The 16,671-nt window shown below is 38.6% G+C and overlaps 2 protein-coding genes across 3 annotated transcripts in view; one reads left to right on the top strand and one right to left on the bottom strand.

Moving 5' to 3' along the window:
* LOC142981682 (uncharacterized) overlaps positions 1–3,461 on the top strand; it is a 4,204-nt gene extending 743 nt beyond the window's left edge. The window contains exons 3-8 of one of the 2 annotated variants that reach the window (XM_076127753.1): positions 96–224; positions 701–887; positions 1,216–1,319; positions 1,612–1,761; positions 2,160–2,327; positions 2,511–3,461. In XM_076127753.1, the coding sequence (XP_075983868.1) occupies positions 96–224; positions 701–887; positions 1,216–1,319; positions 1,612–1,761; positions 2,160–2,327; positions 2,511–3,241 (1,469 nt within the window). In that variant the 3' untranslated portion in view covers positions 3,242–3,461. Of the gene's footprint in view, positions 1–95; positions 243–700; positions 888–1,215; positions 1,320–1,611; positions 1,762–2,159; positions 2,328–2,510 lie in introns of both variants that reach the window. The other variant, XM_076127752.1, reaches the window with a different exon arrangement.
* Positions 3,460–16,671, bottom strand: LOC142981681 (fatty acid synthase-like). The gene is made up of 38 exons (XM_076127751.1): positions 16,610–16,671; positions 16,004–16,163; positions 15,573–15,765; positions 15,229–15,349; positions 14,819–15,022; positions 14,577–14,693; positions 14,298–14,476; positions 13,658–14,191; positions 13,417–13,576; positions 13,127–13,296; positions 12,873–13,024; positions 12,607–12,790; positions 12,383–12,531; positions 12,115–12,299; positions 11,837–11,956; positions 11,622–11,731; positions 11,342–11,532; positions 11,100–11,260; positions 10,729–10,986; positions 10,532–10,646; positions 10,196–10,447; positions 9,659–10,099; positions 8,422–8,571; positions 8,208–8,320; positions 7,971–8,121; positions 7,717–7,888; positions 7,525–7,637; positions 7,273–7,437; positions 7,017–7,192; positions 6,750–6,902; positions 6,387–6,590; positions 5,946–6,057; positions 5,509–5,641; positions 5,175–5,325; positions 4,716–4,857; positions 4,432–4,608; positions 4,225–4,327; positions 3,460–4,100 (listed from the first exon to the last, which is right to left on the bottom strand). The coding sequence occupies exons 2-38, from the start codon at positions 16,151–16,153 to the stop codon at positions 3,514–3,516; spliced, it is 6,948 nt and encodes a 2,315-aa protein (XP_075983866.1). The 5' UTR covers positions 16,154–16,163; positions 16,610–16,671; the 3' UTR covers positions 3,460–3,513.

The following is a 16,671-nucleotide window of genomic DNA, read 5'->3' as shown; positions in this document are numbered from 1 at the left end:
GATCGAGTTATACCGGCCATGGTCAGGGGCGAAATGACTACACGTAGAATTATGTAGATATGTTATCTAGTTCTTAGATACGTTTTAATAAACAGAAATAGCGCGGCAAGCTGATGGACCAAAGAACGACGGATTAGTTCTTCCGCCAACAGAAGAGCATAAAGTAGAAGAGATACCGGAGTTACCACCAGGGTGGCCTTTCGACGAAGCGGGGTCTATTGCCCGTAAGTTTTGGAACGGTTGTAAGTGCACGCTTTTCTAACTGATTTGATATTTCCTCAACTAGTAGTATTAAAGTGTAGATTGAATAACCGAGGCATTACACTACAAGGTCTAAAAGTGTATTTGTTCATATTTCACCTGACACGGCTATCTTTCCGCCCCAACGACCTACCCGTTTTAACGGGTAGCGCATAGACTGCCACTGTAAAAGGCCCACAAGCCTGAGACAGTTTACCCATCGCCCAAAGAGGCAGTGTGAGCCAAACCACGTTCACATCTAAGTACTTACTTAAATTAAAAATGCGAAGTGATAAATTATACTCTCGATACGGACAGAAGCTACTTTTCCCATGAGCAGAGCCACGAGCATAAGCCACCTAGTACTTTAACTATTAACTGCAGCAGTGATTAATATTAAAGTAGGAGAAAAGTAGGGTAGTACATCATATAATTTAATTCACTTTAAAAATAATTTCAGCATCACTGACTCAAACTACAGTCGCTTCCAATTATTCAGTAATGAAACAAGATATGATTAACATGATGATGACAGAGGGGATCGGTTATTTCTCGGCTTCTTTTCGAAAACTATTGCAAATATTTACCTATTCCGCTGAAGTAGTTGTTGACAATATTGCGGGAGCATTCGGAGAGAACATGAAATGGTGAACGATATTTTTATAAGGAGTTATTAGTTTTACCCGTGGGTATGTGTGTATGTATGTTTGTTATTCTATGTATGTTTGTCCGCGATTTTGAAAAGCCGATTTTGTTGTATATTGCAAGGGAATTATACCCTGAAGACAATATCTACGCCTAATATAATACTTACATCAAAAGAGAGCCGAGAAAATCAGCCAAGAGTGTCACGTAGAAGAGCCGGCAAAGAAAATAATGTTCTTATATTGTATCACTTACGTTCGATTCATTTAATTGAACTGGGATAACCTAGAAGGAACTGAAACTGTGAATATTGTGAGTAAAATGTTTCAGGATGTCGGAAGCCGGTGAATTAGAATTTCTGGGCGGACTGTTGGAAACCAGAATAAAAAAAATTGGTAACTTATTGATGTATACTCATGGACGTGATATACAAGGTATTTTGTTACTTGATCTTCTAAACAATGAATGTTTTTTGATGTGATCCAATTTATATTTGATTCAAATATGACGAGTAATTTGTTAATACTTAAAAATTAGTAACTCTGTGTAGGTACATTGCTCATATATTATGGCTAGGAGCACAACAGAAATACCTTACAAGTTGATACTTTTAATGTAAAAATTAAATATGTATTTATGATGACCTTCTAATTATACATAAACAATTTAGTTTTTCTGCATATTGTTAATATTTTTTTAAGCAGTTTTTTAATTTTTTTCTTACAGTTTACGCCGGTATGTATTACAATGCGTACGTAGAAAAAAATATAAACGAGGATATTTTGAGTTCTATAGCTCTGTACGACCAACTAATTAAACCTGAGGAAGGTGATGACATGTTTGAAGCCGTTGAAGCTATTTACTGGTGTATTGAAGGTAAGTGTTAGCGTAAGAATAAAGGGAATTTCTCACCCATAATACCAAATGACACTGGTCTTATAGTGGATTTTATGCTGTTGAACGCTGATCATAACTTTTAAGCTCTCGCATTGCATGTTTAATATATAATAGGATACGGGAATTAATGCGAACACGCATTTTACCTTAAAATACCTAACGTTTCGGTGCAAGTTGCACTCGCCGTGGTCGCAGTCTGGTTGAACGAACAGGCATTTTAAAGTAAAATGCGTGTTCGCCTTTATTCCCGTATTCTATTATACATATGTAGGACGCTGGCTCGTTCTTTTAAGTTTATATAATGAAAAAGATCAAATGCACAGTAACATCTATCACAGGTTTCCAATGGTTGATTAACATATTGGTCTGATTTTTAGATTCTGATGTACCAAGATTGAGAGTATTATCCCGAAACTTGTCAGTTGTGGTACTCGCTCCAGCGAAACGTATGAGTGGCACTTACGAAATGAAGACTATATCGAGACGACTAAACCACGCTTATGAAAAATTAAATGTGGACTTCATGTTTGACTTGACTGGCTTTAGTAAGTTTCAGTATTATTATTAGTACTTACAATAAGAGCTTTGGTTATAGCAGTTGAATTACCGCTAAGGACGTTTTGACTATAACTAACCCTTTTCCCGTTAGAACTAAGATGGCTTGAGCATATCGAAGTACTACTTTATCCCTCGGATAAAGCAATAAATTTGCTATCTATCAATTCCAGGTCCCCGACGTTACTCAGGTCCTGGACGACGAATGAATAAAAAAAACAAACTTGACAAATCTGATTACGATAAATTAATGAAACACTTCATTTCAAAGCACTCTAGTTTGTTCAAAAGATTTGCTAAACATTACATAATCAGTAAGCAGCGCAAACAACGCCGTTTGCGATACAGAACACATCGTAAACCACATCACTACTCACATAGCAAAAAACATCGTCATAATAGTCTTAAACATAAACGTGATGAAACAATTGTAAACGAAACTACATCACATAGTTCAAGCAAAAGTAAAAAACCTGTTAAACTCCGTGCAGATGCACAAAACGGGCATTTCATGAAATTTAAACAACATAAAATACATAATTTATTGCCGGATGTGACTGCAGAACATGATCTTATGATATCAACGAATATGACACGAAGAGTCATGGGGAGCCAGAATATTGATGTTGGTGCGCACGCGCTGACAAGAAAACCAGCGGCTAGGGGATTGCACAGTAATAACAAACTATTAGATCAAATAACTGGGCAGTCCAGTTACAGCGATGAAGAAACACATTTGAAGACAATGTTGTATGATGCTTTCTTTCATGGTAACAATACGCTACATCAGTCTAGTGAATGTAATAAAAACAATCTTACATTTAAAGCTATAGCGAGTGGTAGTGACGAGGAGTGGATTTTAAAGAACAATATTTATAAAGTTTTTGAGCAAAGCGGTATTTAAATATAGTTGGGACTATTGAGCATAGTTATTAAAAATATTGACTTTTAATAGTTCAGTTATTTTTGCTCTATTTATGCCCCTTTGCGTCGGTCTGCAAAATATGTTGGGAGTCAGTGGGATTTTTCCTATACAAAATGATTATTTCCAATCCGTTATTCTTTAAACCAGAACTCTTTTACAAGGAGATTGTAAATTGTCATTCAAATAAAATAAATAGGTAGATTTTAGAAATAATTTATTATAATAAATAGCTTAATTAAAAAGCAAAATAACTATTCATTCTCATTTTGTACAGACATGAAACTGTTAGGATTGAGAAGATAAGCTTCACAGAGATTCCTCTTCTCAAATGCTGTCAAGATTTCAGGGTCTAATGCTGCGTTGACGATGGCTGCGCAGCGCGTGTCGTCGGCGGCGTGCGCCAGGGGAGCGCTCAGTTGGTGCACGGTGACCGGCTGTTGTGAGTGTTGCTGCAGAGACGTGACGTCACTTGTGTGTTCTGTCGCAGCACGCAGCAGCACAATGCGCGAGCGCAGCGGCCGCGCTGCAGCGTTGTGCTTCTGGGCTTGTTTGATGCGCATCAGCGCTGACTCTATGAGTGCTCTCGCGTACTGCACTGAGTGAGTCACGTTGCCTCTCAAGAACTGCATACATCCTTCAACCTTCTGTTGCCACGTGTTAGCTTTCTGCAGGGCTTTGTCCAGTCCCACCAAGTCTGCACCTCCCATCAACTGGAACATGTGACGCACGACACCGTCTTGTAGCTCCTCTTCAGTTTTGTATTCCGACAGTGTATCTTCCACTACTCTCTTGAGCTCATCGGGGGCATGGCCAATGCAGAAGACTGTGCCAGCTAGCCCTGTGATAAAAAGAGAATCAATATCTAGTTAATTGTTGTACATAATGAAGCATAACTTGTAACTTGTAACTATTCATTGAAGTTAACAAAAATATTAAATTGTTAATAGTATTCTTATCCTTACCATAATCCTCTAAAATGCTTGCAATTTCTAAGGCTACTAAGACACCACTTTCGTAACCCAACAAGTAGAAGTTATCTTTCACGGCTGTCTTCGTCATTAAGAACTGTAAAAATGTTACAAATATTAGCATTATTAATTCAATTTAATTTAAATTGTACCCTTATAATAATTAAATATTAATTAAAAGACCACGGAGATGTTACGTACCTCAGCAAATCTTTCAGCAGTGTCCCGCACTGTCTCTTGTGGATGATCAAGTCCTGGCTGCAGCACCAGCGCCGGCAGCTTGAGACGTTCACACAACACACGGAAGCGTTCATGATGACCCTCCATACCCGGCACTATGCTCAAGTAGGGCTGGCTTGCGTCAAACTCATCGTCACGCTAAAAAAAATTAGCAAATTAGCTTCTGAAGATTCTCAACTATGACTTTTTAATTGAATCTATTTAAAAGTTATTATAGATCGGTAATCGAATGTTGAAATACATACCATGTGTGCGCCAGTGGTGACAGTAGGTAAGAACACAATTTCTGTAGTAGCCATAAGCTCATCTGAATCCACATACGAGTAGAATGTCTTCAAGCCCTTGATTTCTTCGAAAGAAAAGTCGGTTTCCTCCAATCGTATTAGCCTGTACACATAAACATTGAAGTGAGAAACATTAAAGAAAAACATTACAAAATAATTGCTAGTCAATCTATCCAGTTATTGTGAAACTGTAGGACGATAAACTAAGGCAACCAATGATCCACCGTTAGAAAACACTATGCACTATACAGACATTAAATGTACACTCATCTTTTTCTCACAATAGAAGTTAGATCGTTTGAGAATGTGAGTGAAGGTACGGCTGAAAGCCAGTGTCGCAGGTAAATTTGTTAATTATTGCAGTTAATTTTTACCAAGCTTATTCATATATTCTAAAGAACGAAGGCCTTAATATCTTACGTTTGAAGTGTGGTCTGTGGGAGCAGTACTTCTGTGAAGGTGACGTTGTATATGAATCGTAGGAAGGTGCCGATAGCCTTCAACTTGTCTTCCTGAACTCCGAGCTCCTCCAATGTTGCTGTCTTTGGCGTGTCTTCTGTGATAGTGATTCCTGGAAACATATAATAGTTAATATAACAAGTATAACAGAAAAAAGTCAACTGTTGTAGCAATATTTTTGCCATTTGAGATCTTCAAACTTGTCACAGCAAGCACCGTATTTAGGTATTCGACCTTCTATGTAGAAGTAGCGTATCGAAAGAATTCTGTTTTAAAATGATCGTTTTATAATTACCAGCAATTGATGCAATCTGCTCCAACAAACTAGGTTTCTGTTGAGGTACAGGGCGCGTAGTCAACACAGGCTTCGAGACGCGCAGCGCTTGTTCCGTCGCGTCCAGTGCGTCACGCCAACTCATGTCAGTTCCCTGTAACAATACGTTTAAAGTAAAGAACACTCTATTTAATAGTCCTATTTTCCACTGCTTAGCAAGGGCTTGCTATGAGCCCACCACGGTAAAAGTTATGGGACTTGCATTCCTTTCGAAACAACACTTCTAAATTACTAGTACTAGTGACTAGTGTAGGATTTGAACTCTCAACTAGGTACTTGCGTCCACTTGCACTCCGCTCTAACTGCTTGTTCCGTATAGCAATATAGTGTATGGTCTTTAATAGATTGTTTGGGTATGAAATCCAAATAAAATTAGATAAATTGATGTGAATACTTACATTTCCGAATTGGGGTAGAGATATCATCGTAGCGGGTAGCTTGCTTCGCTCCCGAGAAACGCATGTGGCGTGTCCACATGTGTTTTTGTTCATGTTTATCACAGCAAAGTATCTGAAAGATCACAATGTTGTTAAAGAACGGATTTACAGAAGATATGTTCGATATAGGTTGTAATGATAGTTAGGCATTAATATGACGGCAGAATAATGTACTCGTAAAAGGTTCATCTAAAATGCTCAGACTGCTGAAATAGTAATTATTACAGACTGAAACATTTCATTAGACACTCATTTGATACCAACGAAAATATGACATAGTGTCGTCACTATGTCGTATTTCTATACTCAAATATGTTTTTGATATTTCATAAAGAGTAGCTGATTTTACTGGTAGGCATCTACCCTATTATTCTAAAGAGTATAATGAATTATGATTTGTACCTTAGACTAGGGCATAGTGTTCTAGTGGTTGAATCCAAGGCGGTGAACACAGATTCATGTACGTTTTGTTCAGCGCCAACAACAGCGTATACGCCTTGCAATGATCCAAGACGTTTGGCATCGTTTATCAGCTTCCTGACGTCTTTCTCAGTATTCAAATTATCAGAGGATACTTGTACTTGGATACCGTTACGCTGCCAAGACCTGGAAGAACAATAGTATTGAGAAAATTAGAAACTGAATATAAAAACATCTGTTTGAAAACATTTTTTAACAATTAGATACGTAACTTCAAAGAAAACATAATGAAAAAAAGTAAGAGATTCATTTCAAAAGCGTTAATATTTTTCTTCCGTTCCTTACCGTAATTTAAATTGGAATTCAGCAGTCGCGTAAGCTTTGTAAAGAATGTGTAGTTTCTTAGCACCACGTTCCACGAGCCTGTCGGCGAGTTTAATTCCGAATTTCTCTTCATCACACAGAATTAGCTGACTAAGTTCCGGATCACAAGTCACTCTGCAAATAAAATAATCAGTTAATATACCCAGTTCTAACTATTTTCGTCTCGAATTAATAAAATTTTCCTTAACTTCTAATCGCGGAAGGATTTCTCTATTATTTTGTATTTACCTTATTTTTTGCGCTGTTGGTGTACTGTTTTTGATTTGCAGTAGCACACGTCCGCGGTGTCTGCTCTCAGCCAACATTCTGAAGGCACGAGTCGTGTCTTTTGGTTCATATGTGACACGAGACAGGGGACGAACATAGCCACGAACGATGCCATCGCTCAACATGGCGTGTATTTGCTACAAAATTTAACACAAATAAGAATACAAATCATACCACAAAATCGATAAGACTATTTTAATTTCAGTTTGTTACTCACCCTTAATTCGTTTATATTTTCCTTTTTAAATATTGAAGACATATCAGCGGTGATGTAAGCTCTTTCTCCTTTGAGATAATTCATTCCGTATGAGTATAAATCTTTACCGTGGATTTGAGTCAAATCGAGAAGATGTCCACAAGAAGCTACGCATTTAATAGCAGCCTGGAAAAAGACAATATGAGTTTTGCGTACGAAATTATTATAGTATTTTATATTCAAGTTGAAGTAGGAATGACAAGGAATACTTACGAGTTTTAGCTCTGGTTTAAGAGAGCTTATAACAACACTGCAACCCTCTCCTTTTGTTGCAGTCATAACCATATCCGCAAAGGTATCGTCACGAGAATTTCCGATGTATTCCTCTGAAAATAAAAAATATAAAAAATAAGCACTTAGTTGTATTTATAGCCGAATTCAGATTTTTTGTTTTTTGATACGTACCTTTGAGTTGAGGGAACATTTTGAGTAGGAAACGTTTTTTACGGATATCACTAACAGTGGTGAACACTTGGCAGCCAAGAGATAAAGCAATGGCGATGGCTGCTTGACCAACAGCTCCACATCCTCCGTGGATAAGAATGTTGTCTCTCGGCAAAAGTTTACTCTTCAAATTCTAGAAAAAAAACCGAATATTATTATCTGCTGGTTTATGTATATGTATATCGTTTGTGTAAATTCATCATAGGTAGACTTACGAGACAGTATAATGCATGTAAGTAGGCAAATGGTACTGTGGCAGCTTCCTCGAGTGTCCAGTGCGCTGGTACGGGCCACAGCAGCTCTGGTTGTGCTTGTAGCTGAGTACTCGCTGCGCCGCCTACCGCCAAACCCATCACGCGTTCACCACTAAAAACAATGGCAACAATGTTTTAGATTATCGTACTCAAGGTCCTATTTACTTATACTATGTGCATATGAATTTTCCTACTAACCTCGGCGTGGTTCCACTAAAGTCCATTCCAAAACAATTGAGAGCATCCTTCTCAAATGGAATAGTGCCGTTAGCTTTCTTGATGTCAGTGTTGCCAATACCGGCGTAGTGGACCTAAAATGTCATAAGTATAAATAAGTGGTCCATTACTTTTGTTAAGATATCTAGTCCATATTATAATATGATTATTAAGGTATGTATCTAATTATACTTACATTGACTGTGAGTCCATTCTTCTCGATTTCAGGACCTTCTGTCCAGTACAACGAGTTGAAGTCTCCAATACGAGAAGATTTTAGCATGACATTGTTGCTAGCTATAGCATTTTGGTGGACAGGCAAGTAGTATTCACCTCCCCACTTACACTGAAAAAAGAAGATTTAATTATTTATTTATTCTTATTAGTCGTAGTTCACAACAGCACGGCAGAGGTTCAGTCTTCTGGTCAATCCTTCCCAATAGAAAAAGGCGTCAAACAGGGTGACCCGCTGTCCCCGAAATTATTTACAAGTACCTTAGAGGAAGTATTCCGTAGCCTGGCGGTTGCGTGGCAGACGAAGGGCATTGTTGTCGGCGAAAAAAGATTGACAAATCTCCGATTTGCCGACGACATTGTCCTTTTTTCAACATCGGCATCAGAGCTCCAGCTGATGCTTCAAGATCTCAGTACAGCAAGCCTTCAAGTTGGACTTCATATGAATCGGACAAAGACTCAGGTCATGACCAATAGCACGACGCGTAGGATCGAGGTAGATGGGCATGTCATACACTATGTCGACGAATATGTCTACTTGGGCCAGATAGTCTCGTTCAGCAACAGGCAAAACAAAGAGATTGAAAGACGCATCGAGAACGCCTGGAAGAGCTTCTGGTCCATGAAGCATCTAATGAAGGGCAGCCTTCCAATCACCTTAAAGCGGAAACTCGTCGACATGTGTATACTGCCCATCCTAACCTACGGTGCCCAAACATGGTCCCTGACTGAGATTCAGAAGTCCAAATTGAAGGTTTGCCAGAGAGCTATGGAGCGTAGCATTCTTGGAGTAAAGAGGACGGATCGCGTCCGGAACTCTTCACTACGCTCCAAAACGCGTATTACCGATGTGGGCAAACAAACCGCCAGGCTAAAGTGGAATTGGGCCGGACATGTTCACCGGATGCACCCTGAGAGATGGGCTAATATAGCCACGAAGTGGGTGCCACAAGATGGTCGGCGGCAACGGGGAAGGCCCAAACGGAGATGGCGGGACGACATAGACGCGTTCCTGGAAGATTGGCCGGAAGCAGCAAGCGACCGAGGGGTCTGGAAGTCTAGGGGAGAGGCCTTTGCTCAGCAGTGGGACACAGAAATAGGCTAGATAAAAAAAAAAAAAAAAAAAAAAAGTCGTAGTTCTGATTGCTATATATTAGCATTTATAAGAACGGAATGTTTCCACGCATTAGTGTACTCACTTGATCTACGACACTGAAAGCCAGGTCAATTTCCGGAAGTTCATCGACGAATAAATTGCCGCCTTCATTGTTGACCATAACTAATTGAACCATATTACGATCAGCTTCATTCCTCCACGACTGTATTAGGTTTTTAAGGCCAGTGGGTGCTGGGTATGAGCTGAAGACTAAGAGGCGATGAGTGGAGGGAAGGTTGGCGCGCGCTGAGCTCAGCAACGCGTAGTCAGTTGGTGAGCGGACAGTGACTGCTGTGCCGACTGGTGCAGATGGTGTAGGTCTCCAGCGGATCAACTGCAGCCGCGACTGACTGGAGCGGTCACCAGAAAGGGTCGATAGTACACGGTACAAAGACGAAGGACGAGTCCTGTTGCCAAACATCTTGTCTTCTTCACTAATTATGAACACGTTTGGCTTCAGCACGTTATGCAGTTGTTGACACACCTGTTAAGTGTAAGAATAAGTGTGTTAGTTCATTAGTTCGACTTATCATTAAAATATCATATTTTCAAATTTTATATTAAACGTTTCATATCTTACGTGTTCATCCGTAGATAAGTTGTTGATCAGCACAGCGTCTGCCTCGTTTATTAAATCACGATTCTTCATACTGGACTGCTGGTTTACTTGTTCGTATTGAATGTTCACACCGAATGCATTTGTATCGATATTTTTTATGAGGTCGAATACAGATCCTTCGGTAGAACAATTAGTTATGCCAACGATTTTAAGAACTTGCTTGTTGATGTTTTCGGCAACTATTTGCAGGAATACCAGCAATGACGTCGCAACCTAGAATTATTAATTATTGTATAAATTATTATATCTTTAGGCGCAATTTTATTATGTTTAATTTGTGAATAGAAATCTACTTACATCGAGATTTGTCTGTCCATTTTGGATGAACTGCAAAGATTGTAATTCCATTTTGTTATTGGCGAGCGCAGGCAAATTCTGGAATCTGATGTCTTCAATCATGATGCCACCACATCTGTTGAATAAAAACGTTTTAAATCATGTTTGTGAAGAAAAAATCTCAGAAATGTTCGATTTCCATCAGTTTTCTGTTTTACCTGGTGAAGTCATATGTTTCATTGATTTCAGCTTTAAGTGTCGACGCTCCCTTGGGTAAGGCTCCCACGGTTTCAGTATGCTTATCAACATTAATACAGATTCTTCGGATGTGTGTTGGATTCGAGACAGTGTCATGTGACTGTCGCAACACATTCAGCTGCATCATACCGTCAATGAGCGTGACCCAGTTGTTCCGCCACACAAGGTTTGCTTCATTCAGAGATGAATTTGCTTGTTCAATACTTTGGAACTCTCCACTGAAGAAAAAATAAATCAGTTGTTTTACTAATGCAATATTTGAGATTAAATTGTTGCGGTAGTTCATTCATTAATCATGTTATGTGCACATATATTTGATTTAATGTTTTACCTGTAAGAGTAATCGCGATCTTTAAGCAAGGCATAAATCTCGGAGCTAGAGAGATTCATATCTTTAGGTGTCTCATTGTTTTCATTTTCATGTTTGGTAACATCACTGCACTTTGATGAAGTAATAGTTCCTGTAGCTATTTTGATGTTATCGTCTAGGACCTAAAAAATTACATTATTATTAGTAGGCTAAAAAATAAGTGACGTTGATTACTATCACACTTAGCTTGCTTGCAAACATACCTCGAATTTTCCAGTGCCTCTTTGCACAGTTACACTGAGTCTTAGCTGACTCTGTTCATGCAACGCAGGCTGCACGTTCAGCTGTACATCGTGGAATTCAACAGAAAGTTCCTTTTTAGGCACATTTATCAGCATGGCGAGAGTATCCCACACTGCAACAAGTGCAGCCGCAAATGGGTACACAGTTTTTTCTGAAAAAAAAAATAAATGATGCATTAATACCTATATTATGACTGAAATTAAAAAAATAGTTTATGTGTTTATAAATATCATAAACTACCTCTAATAATGTTTCCACGTAAATATTCATTCTCTAAATCGTGAAGTGATATCTTGAAATTACACACAGGAGCGATTTTTCTGGCAGCAGTTCGGTATAGTGGCATAGCCCTGAAAAGGAAAAGACACAAGTTAATTTACATCTGATTCCAAAAACGATTACATTATAATTATGAAGCATTTAAAAAAAGATAACAATTTGAATTGAATACTAACCATTTCTCTGTATGTGCCCATTCACTAAGATGAGATAGGAGAGGTGTCCCGGTAGATACGGGCATCTCAACTTTAGGATATAGAACATCGACCTTAGGGTTGTATCCTTCCATGTACAATCTGTAATAAATTGTGAGATTAGTTTTAGGAAACGAGTTACGAAAAGTCAATTGATGGAAGAGAGAATTAATGGTCATCGTCGATCAAAATCCACAAATGGCTAAAATCCTAAAATGAAGAATGTATAGAATTTGAAATATCTCTTTTACTATACTTACTTGCCAATGGCATCAAGAAGCAAGAAAGTGTTATCAGCATGCTTGCGCCTGGTGAGAGCGATGTTTCTGCAGTCTTCTGGCAGCGAGCGTTTCAAGATAGCCTGTAGTAGACCATGAGGTGCCACTTCCACTAGCACAGCGTTACTGGGTACATTAGGTAACGTTTCTTCGAAAAGTACTGGGCACTGCAGAAGACAAAACTTTATGTTAGTATTTAATTCAAAATTAAATTTATTGGTGAAATAATTTGCCTTAGTTTTTTCTTTACCAGCAGATTGTTAGTGTGGTACTCGGCAGACGAGTATTGAGCTAGATCTTCAGTCCACCTGTCTTTCGGTACTGATGTAGATACCCAGCGCTCGCTGCGTTGTCTTGGAGTTTTAATCACATCCTTCAGATACTTCAGCAAGCCCGGACCTAAAGTAATAATATTCTTAATTAACTTGATCATTTTTTTAATCCTCATGATTTTATCGTTAGTATGAAACTTACCAGCATCAGCAATGTAGCGGGAATGGTAAGCAATGTTAGAGCAAGGAACTTCTTTAGCGAAGATACCCTTAGCAGTTAGTTCTGCGACAAATGTCTTCATCACATCAGCAGGTCCAGATATTGTGCTGGATTCCGGTCCATTGTGACACGCTACTTCGATTTCCGGAGGAATGATTTTGGAAATCTATAAAAGAAAGAAAAATTTTAGCTTATTGTTTGTAAACAAACTGTAACATCTACGCAATATGAATGCATTTAAATCATACCTTATCGTATCCAACACCAACGGCAGCCATTGAACCACGGATGAAAGGTGTTTGCAGGGAAACCAATCCACGGCTGTAGGCCGACAGAATCATTTCCTCCGCTGTTAAACAACCATCGGCGTACGCGCATCCCAGCTCTCCCACACTGTGACCTGTTTGAGAAAACGTAATGTTATAAAGACCGCATTAAAGGTAAAAGAGTGCATTAAACATATCATTAAAAAAAAATTAAGCATTTTAATTATTGATTTTACCAATGATTCCATCAGGCACGAGACCCAACTCCCGGAGGATATCGGTAAGACCGATTTGAACGGCGGCAATTCCCACGAATGAGTGCAGAATGTTGTCAAATATTTTGTCGTCATCTGTTGTTATGATATGGACAATGTCGATTCCTTTAGGCTCCAAAGCACGACGGCATCTGTGAATAACAAAATATTGTTATTTTGGCTTTGATACTACGGGGTTGACCCGGGTCACATATATCTTTGACCATATTATGTTGTTTTCTAAATATGTGAAACTATAATATAATATGTACCTTTCAATTGCAGCTGCGAAGATTGGTATACGCATGAGTTGCGCGCCCATACCGGCCCACTGCGAGCCCATACCGCTGTACACGAACCACAACGGACGTCGCGCGTCATCGAAGTACTCAGCCTTCTCAGCAAGACCGACTGTCTTTTCTTCCTTAGTATCTACAAAAAAAAAACATTATTTGTTAGTACCAGTCATATAAGATTGAAATAATATTTTTTTATGGTGCTGTCAATATTCACCTAGGATTACGTATCCCCTGCCTAAATGTCCAGATATTTTCGTTTGATGAATGTTGTGCAATAACGCCAACTCTTCAGGGTCAATGGGACGAGACTTCAGATTGTCGATGACATTCTTTACTACGGTGTCTTGTCTCGCTGATATAGTTACGAGGTGAGCGATGTTGGACTTGTAGCGTAACAGATCCTTTGGTTTATAATGTCCGTGCAACAGAACGTGTGAGTTAACTCCAGTGACTGACATGCCGTTGACAGCAGCATAAGTGCGGCCGAATGGCTGATGTTCAGTGATAATCTTCATACGTCCATCACGTAAAGCCTTCACGTCCTGGCGTGGTTGCTCACAGTGGAGATTGGCAGCTAATTGTCCAGTGTGGTAGCCGAGCAACACCTTGGTTATACCAGATATTCCTGAAGCGGCTTCTCCGTATCCTATATTAGAGGTGATGGTGCCGACTAACAGCGTGTCGTCTTTTTCTTTGCAGAAGACTTTGTCAAAGGCATCTAATTCCGCTTTGTCAGCCTCGGGAACAGCTGCAAAAGAAATAAGATTATTAAATAGGTCATTCTAACCAAGTTTTTAAGTAAGTACTAGTTTAAATTTCCATTCCGTGTTAAAGTTTTTAAAAATATATATTACCAGATCCAAATGCTTCAACATATTCAACCGCATGTGGTGGAACTCTTGCTTCTTCATAAAATGTCTTTAAGAAGTTGACAACTGCGTCGGGGTTTCTGAGGAAACCATATTTGGGACCAGTCTCATCTCTTGGAATCCCAATGAACTCAGTCTTGGCGTGCAATAAATCAGCATAGATCCTGATATTGAAAAACATATTGATTAGTATTTTTGACCGACATAACAATTCTTCAATTTAATGTAAAAGACGATAACAATTAAATATAAGAATATACATACCTCTTCGCATCGTTTGCTTTTTGTAAAAACAAAACGTTGATGGCCTCTGACTTGACGGTTCCATCAGCGTTCTGATCGAAAGACCTAGTTTTACCATCCATAGCTTGTTTCATAATTCTGTAACCAATGAGTCAATGTTTATTATTCCGAGTAATGCGATGTCACGTATAAGTACAGCTTTAGAAATTAATTAATCATCCTTCATACAAACTATTTTCTAATAAGATTTTTTTTTTACGTACCTTCCATAATGTACAGAAGACTGTGGATGCAGACATAAGTAGCTGCCACCAACGATGGCTCCCTCACAATCTCCACGACTCATGGACAAGTATGCCTGCTCTAAAGCAGCAGCGGAACTGCAGCACGCCTCATCTATAGACATAGATGGACCCTTGGCGTTCAACCAGTAAGAAATACGGTTGGCGAACATAGCCTTGCAACATCTGGAATTAAAAGTAAACATAATAAGAATCCACGTTATAATAACGTCGTTGCAATATCACACATAATTTGCCAGAAGCATTATAATTTTTTATATTAATATGTTTTTTTACGATAATCCCATAAAAGTCGCTTAATCGGTCGAAAATAATTGGCTGAATATAAAACTATGTGCAAATCATTGCAGTATGCATTAATATGTACTTACCCAGTGATACCGAAGCCAGATCTAGAACCAGCATCGTAAAAGCAAGCTTTCTCAGCTTCAGAGAAGCAAGAGCCGATGAACACACCGATCTTCTTCCCGGAAAGATGCTCGGGGCTCACTCCTGTTTAAAAAACACATAAATTTGTTAATACATAGAAGGGAAGTGTGACTTACGTGTGATTGTCATTCTCTTTGAATTGTAAATGAGTGAGAGAGACAATGCACATATTAGTGTTCAAACAGCATAAATATCATTTAAACTTCATCAAGTGCTTTATTATTATGTTAAAGCCATTTAAAAAAATATATTTTATAAATTAGTTATAAACTCATGAGAAACTTACCGGCATCGTAAATAGCATTGTAAGCTTGTTCAAGAATCTTGCGGGACATAGGGTCCATGCTGTTACCAAGACGATAGTGGACCTTGAAGAACTGGGCGTCGAAGCGCTCCAGCTCAGGAATCATACCCGTGTGCTGGGCCACCTCGGGGTGGTTGTACTTCCAGCGTTTACTGTCCTCTCCGATCGGGTTTACCTGTGACACATATTTTTAATGAAATAACAGAAAAATAAGTTCACACATCCACAGCATGTAGTTCAGTTTTCAAAGGTAGCCGCAGTATTAATAAAATCAATTAAAAATGTTTTCTCCATTCACGAGAGAGACATTCTTAGCTGCAATACTATTCCCAGAAATTGGGAGTACAGGTTAAAATAAGTATTTTTTCCAAAGTTGAACTTAATGTTCATCGATTTTTTTCTATAATTCTTACCTTGTTATACAACATTTCAGAAAGCTGCTTCACGTGATGCGACTGCGGGTAAAGCCCCGACATACCGGAGATGACGATCCTGTTGCCGTCAACGACGGGAGCGAGGACCTCCTGCTGAGTCACGGCATGCTCTTGAGGAGTTGGAGCCATATTGATGAATCTAAGGAGAAATATAGAATTGTTTTAGAATTGCACTACTCAATTTGAGCCTGTTAATAGAAGCATATTCTGCGGATTGTTAATAGTTTCCTGGCCACCGAATATCAATTAAAATTAATGTATCACTTTAAAAGTGAGATCCACAGATTCAGGTTATGTGCATAGTTTTTTGTGCTGCAGGTGTTCGGATATATCGTTGGTTTTGTAATCAAACTGGTAGCCAAAATAAGTAAAGAGGACAAGAAGACTCTTCAAAAACACACGTTTTATTAATATTAAGAAACAAAAAATGCAGTGCAGATTAGTGACAAGATTAGTAAGTTAGAAACTTACTAATCACGAATAAAATTTATCCTCTAGCAAATAAAATTAAATAATAAGAAACTTTTATAAAGGAAATTTTTAGTAAATAATGTTTTCCTTTTAAATGCTTAACCTGATACTCACTTGAATGTTCTTTTAGTTATCCAATAATCACACACTAGAGTTATCCTAGTGAGCAGTTGACT

Source organism: Anticarsia gemmatalis, chromosome 20, assembly GCF_050436995.1.
Source record: "Anticarsia gemmatalis isolate Benzon Research Colony breed Stoneville strain chromosome 20, ilAntGemm2 primary, whole genome shotgun sequence".
In the NCBI taxonomy this organism is placed as follows: Eukaryota; Metazoa; Arthropoda; class Insecta; order Lepidoptera; family Erebidae; genus Anticarsia; species Anticarsia gemmatalis.
Note: the sequence above shows the minus strand (reverse complement) of the source record. Positions and strands in the feature narration are given on the sequence as shown.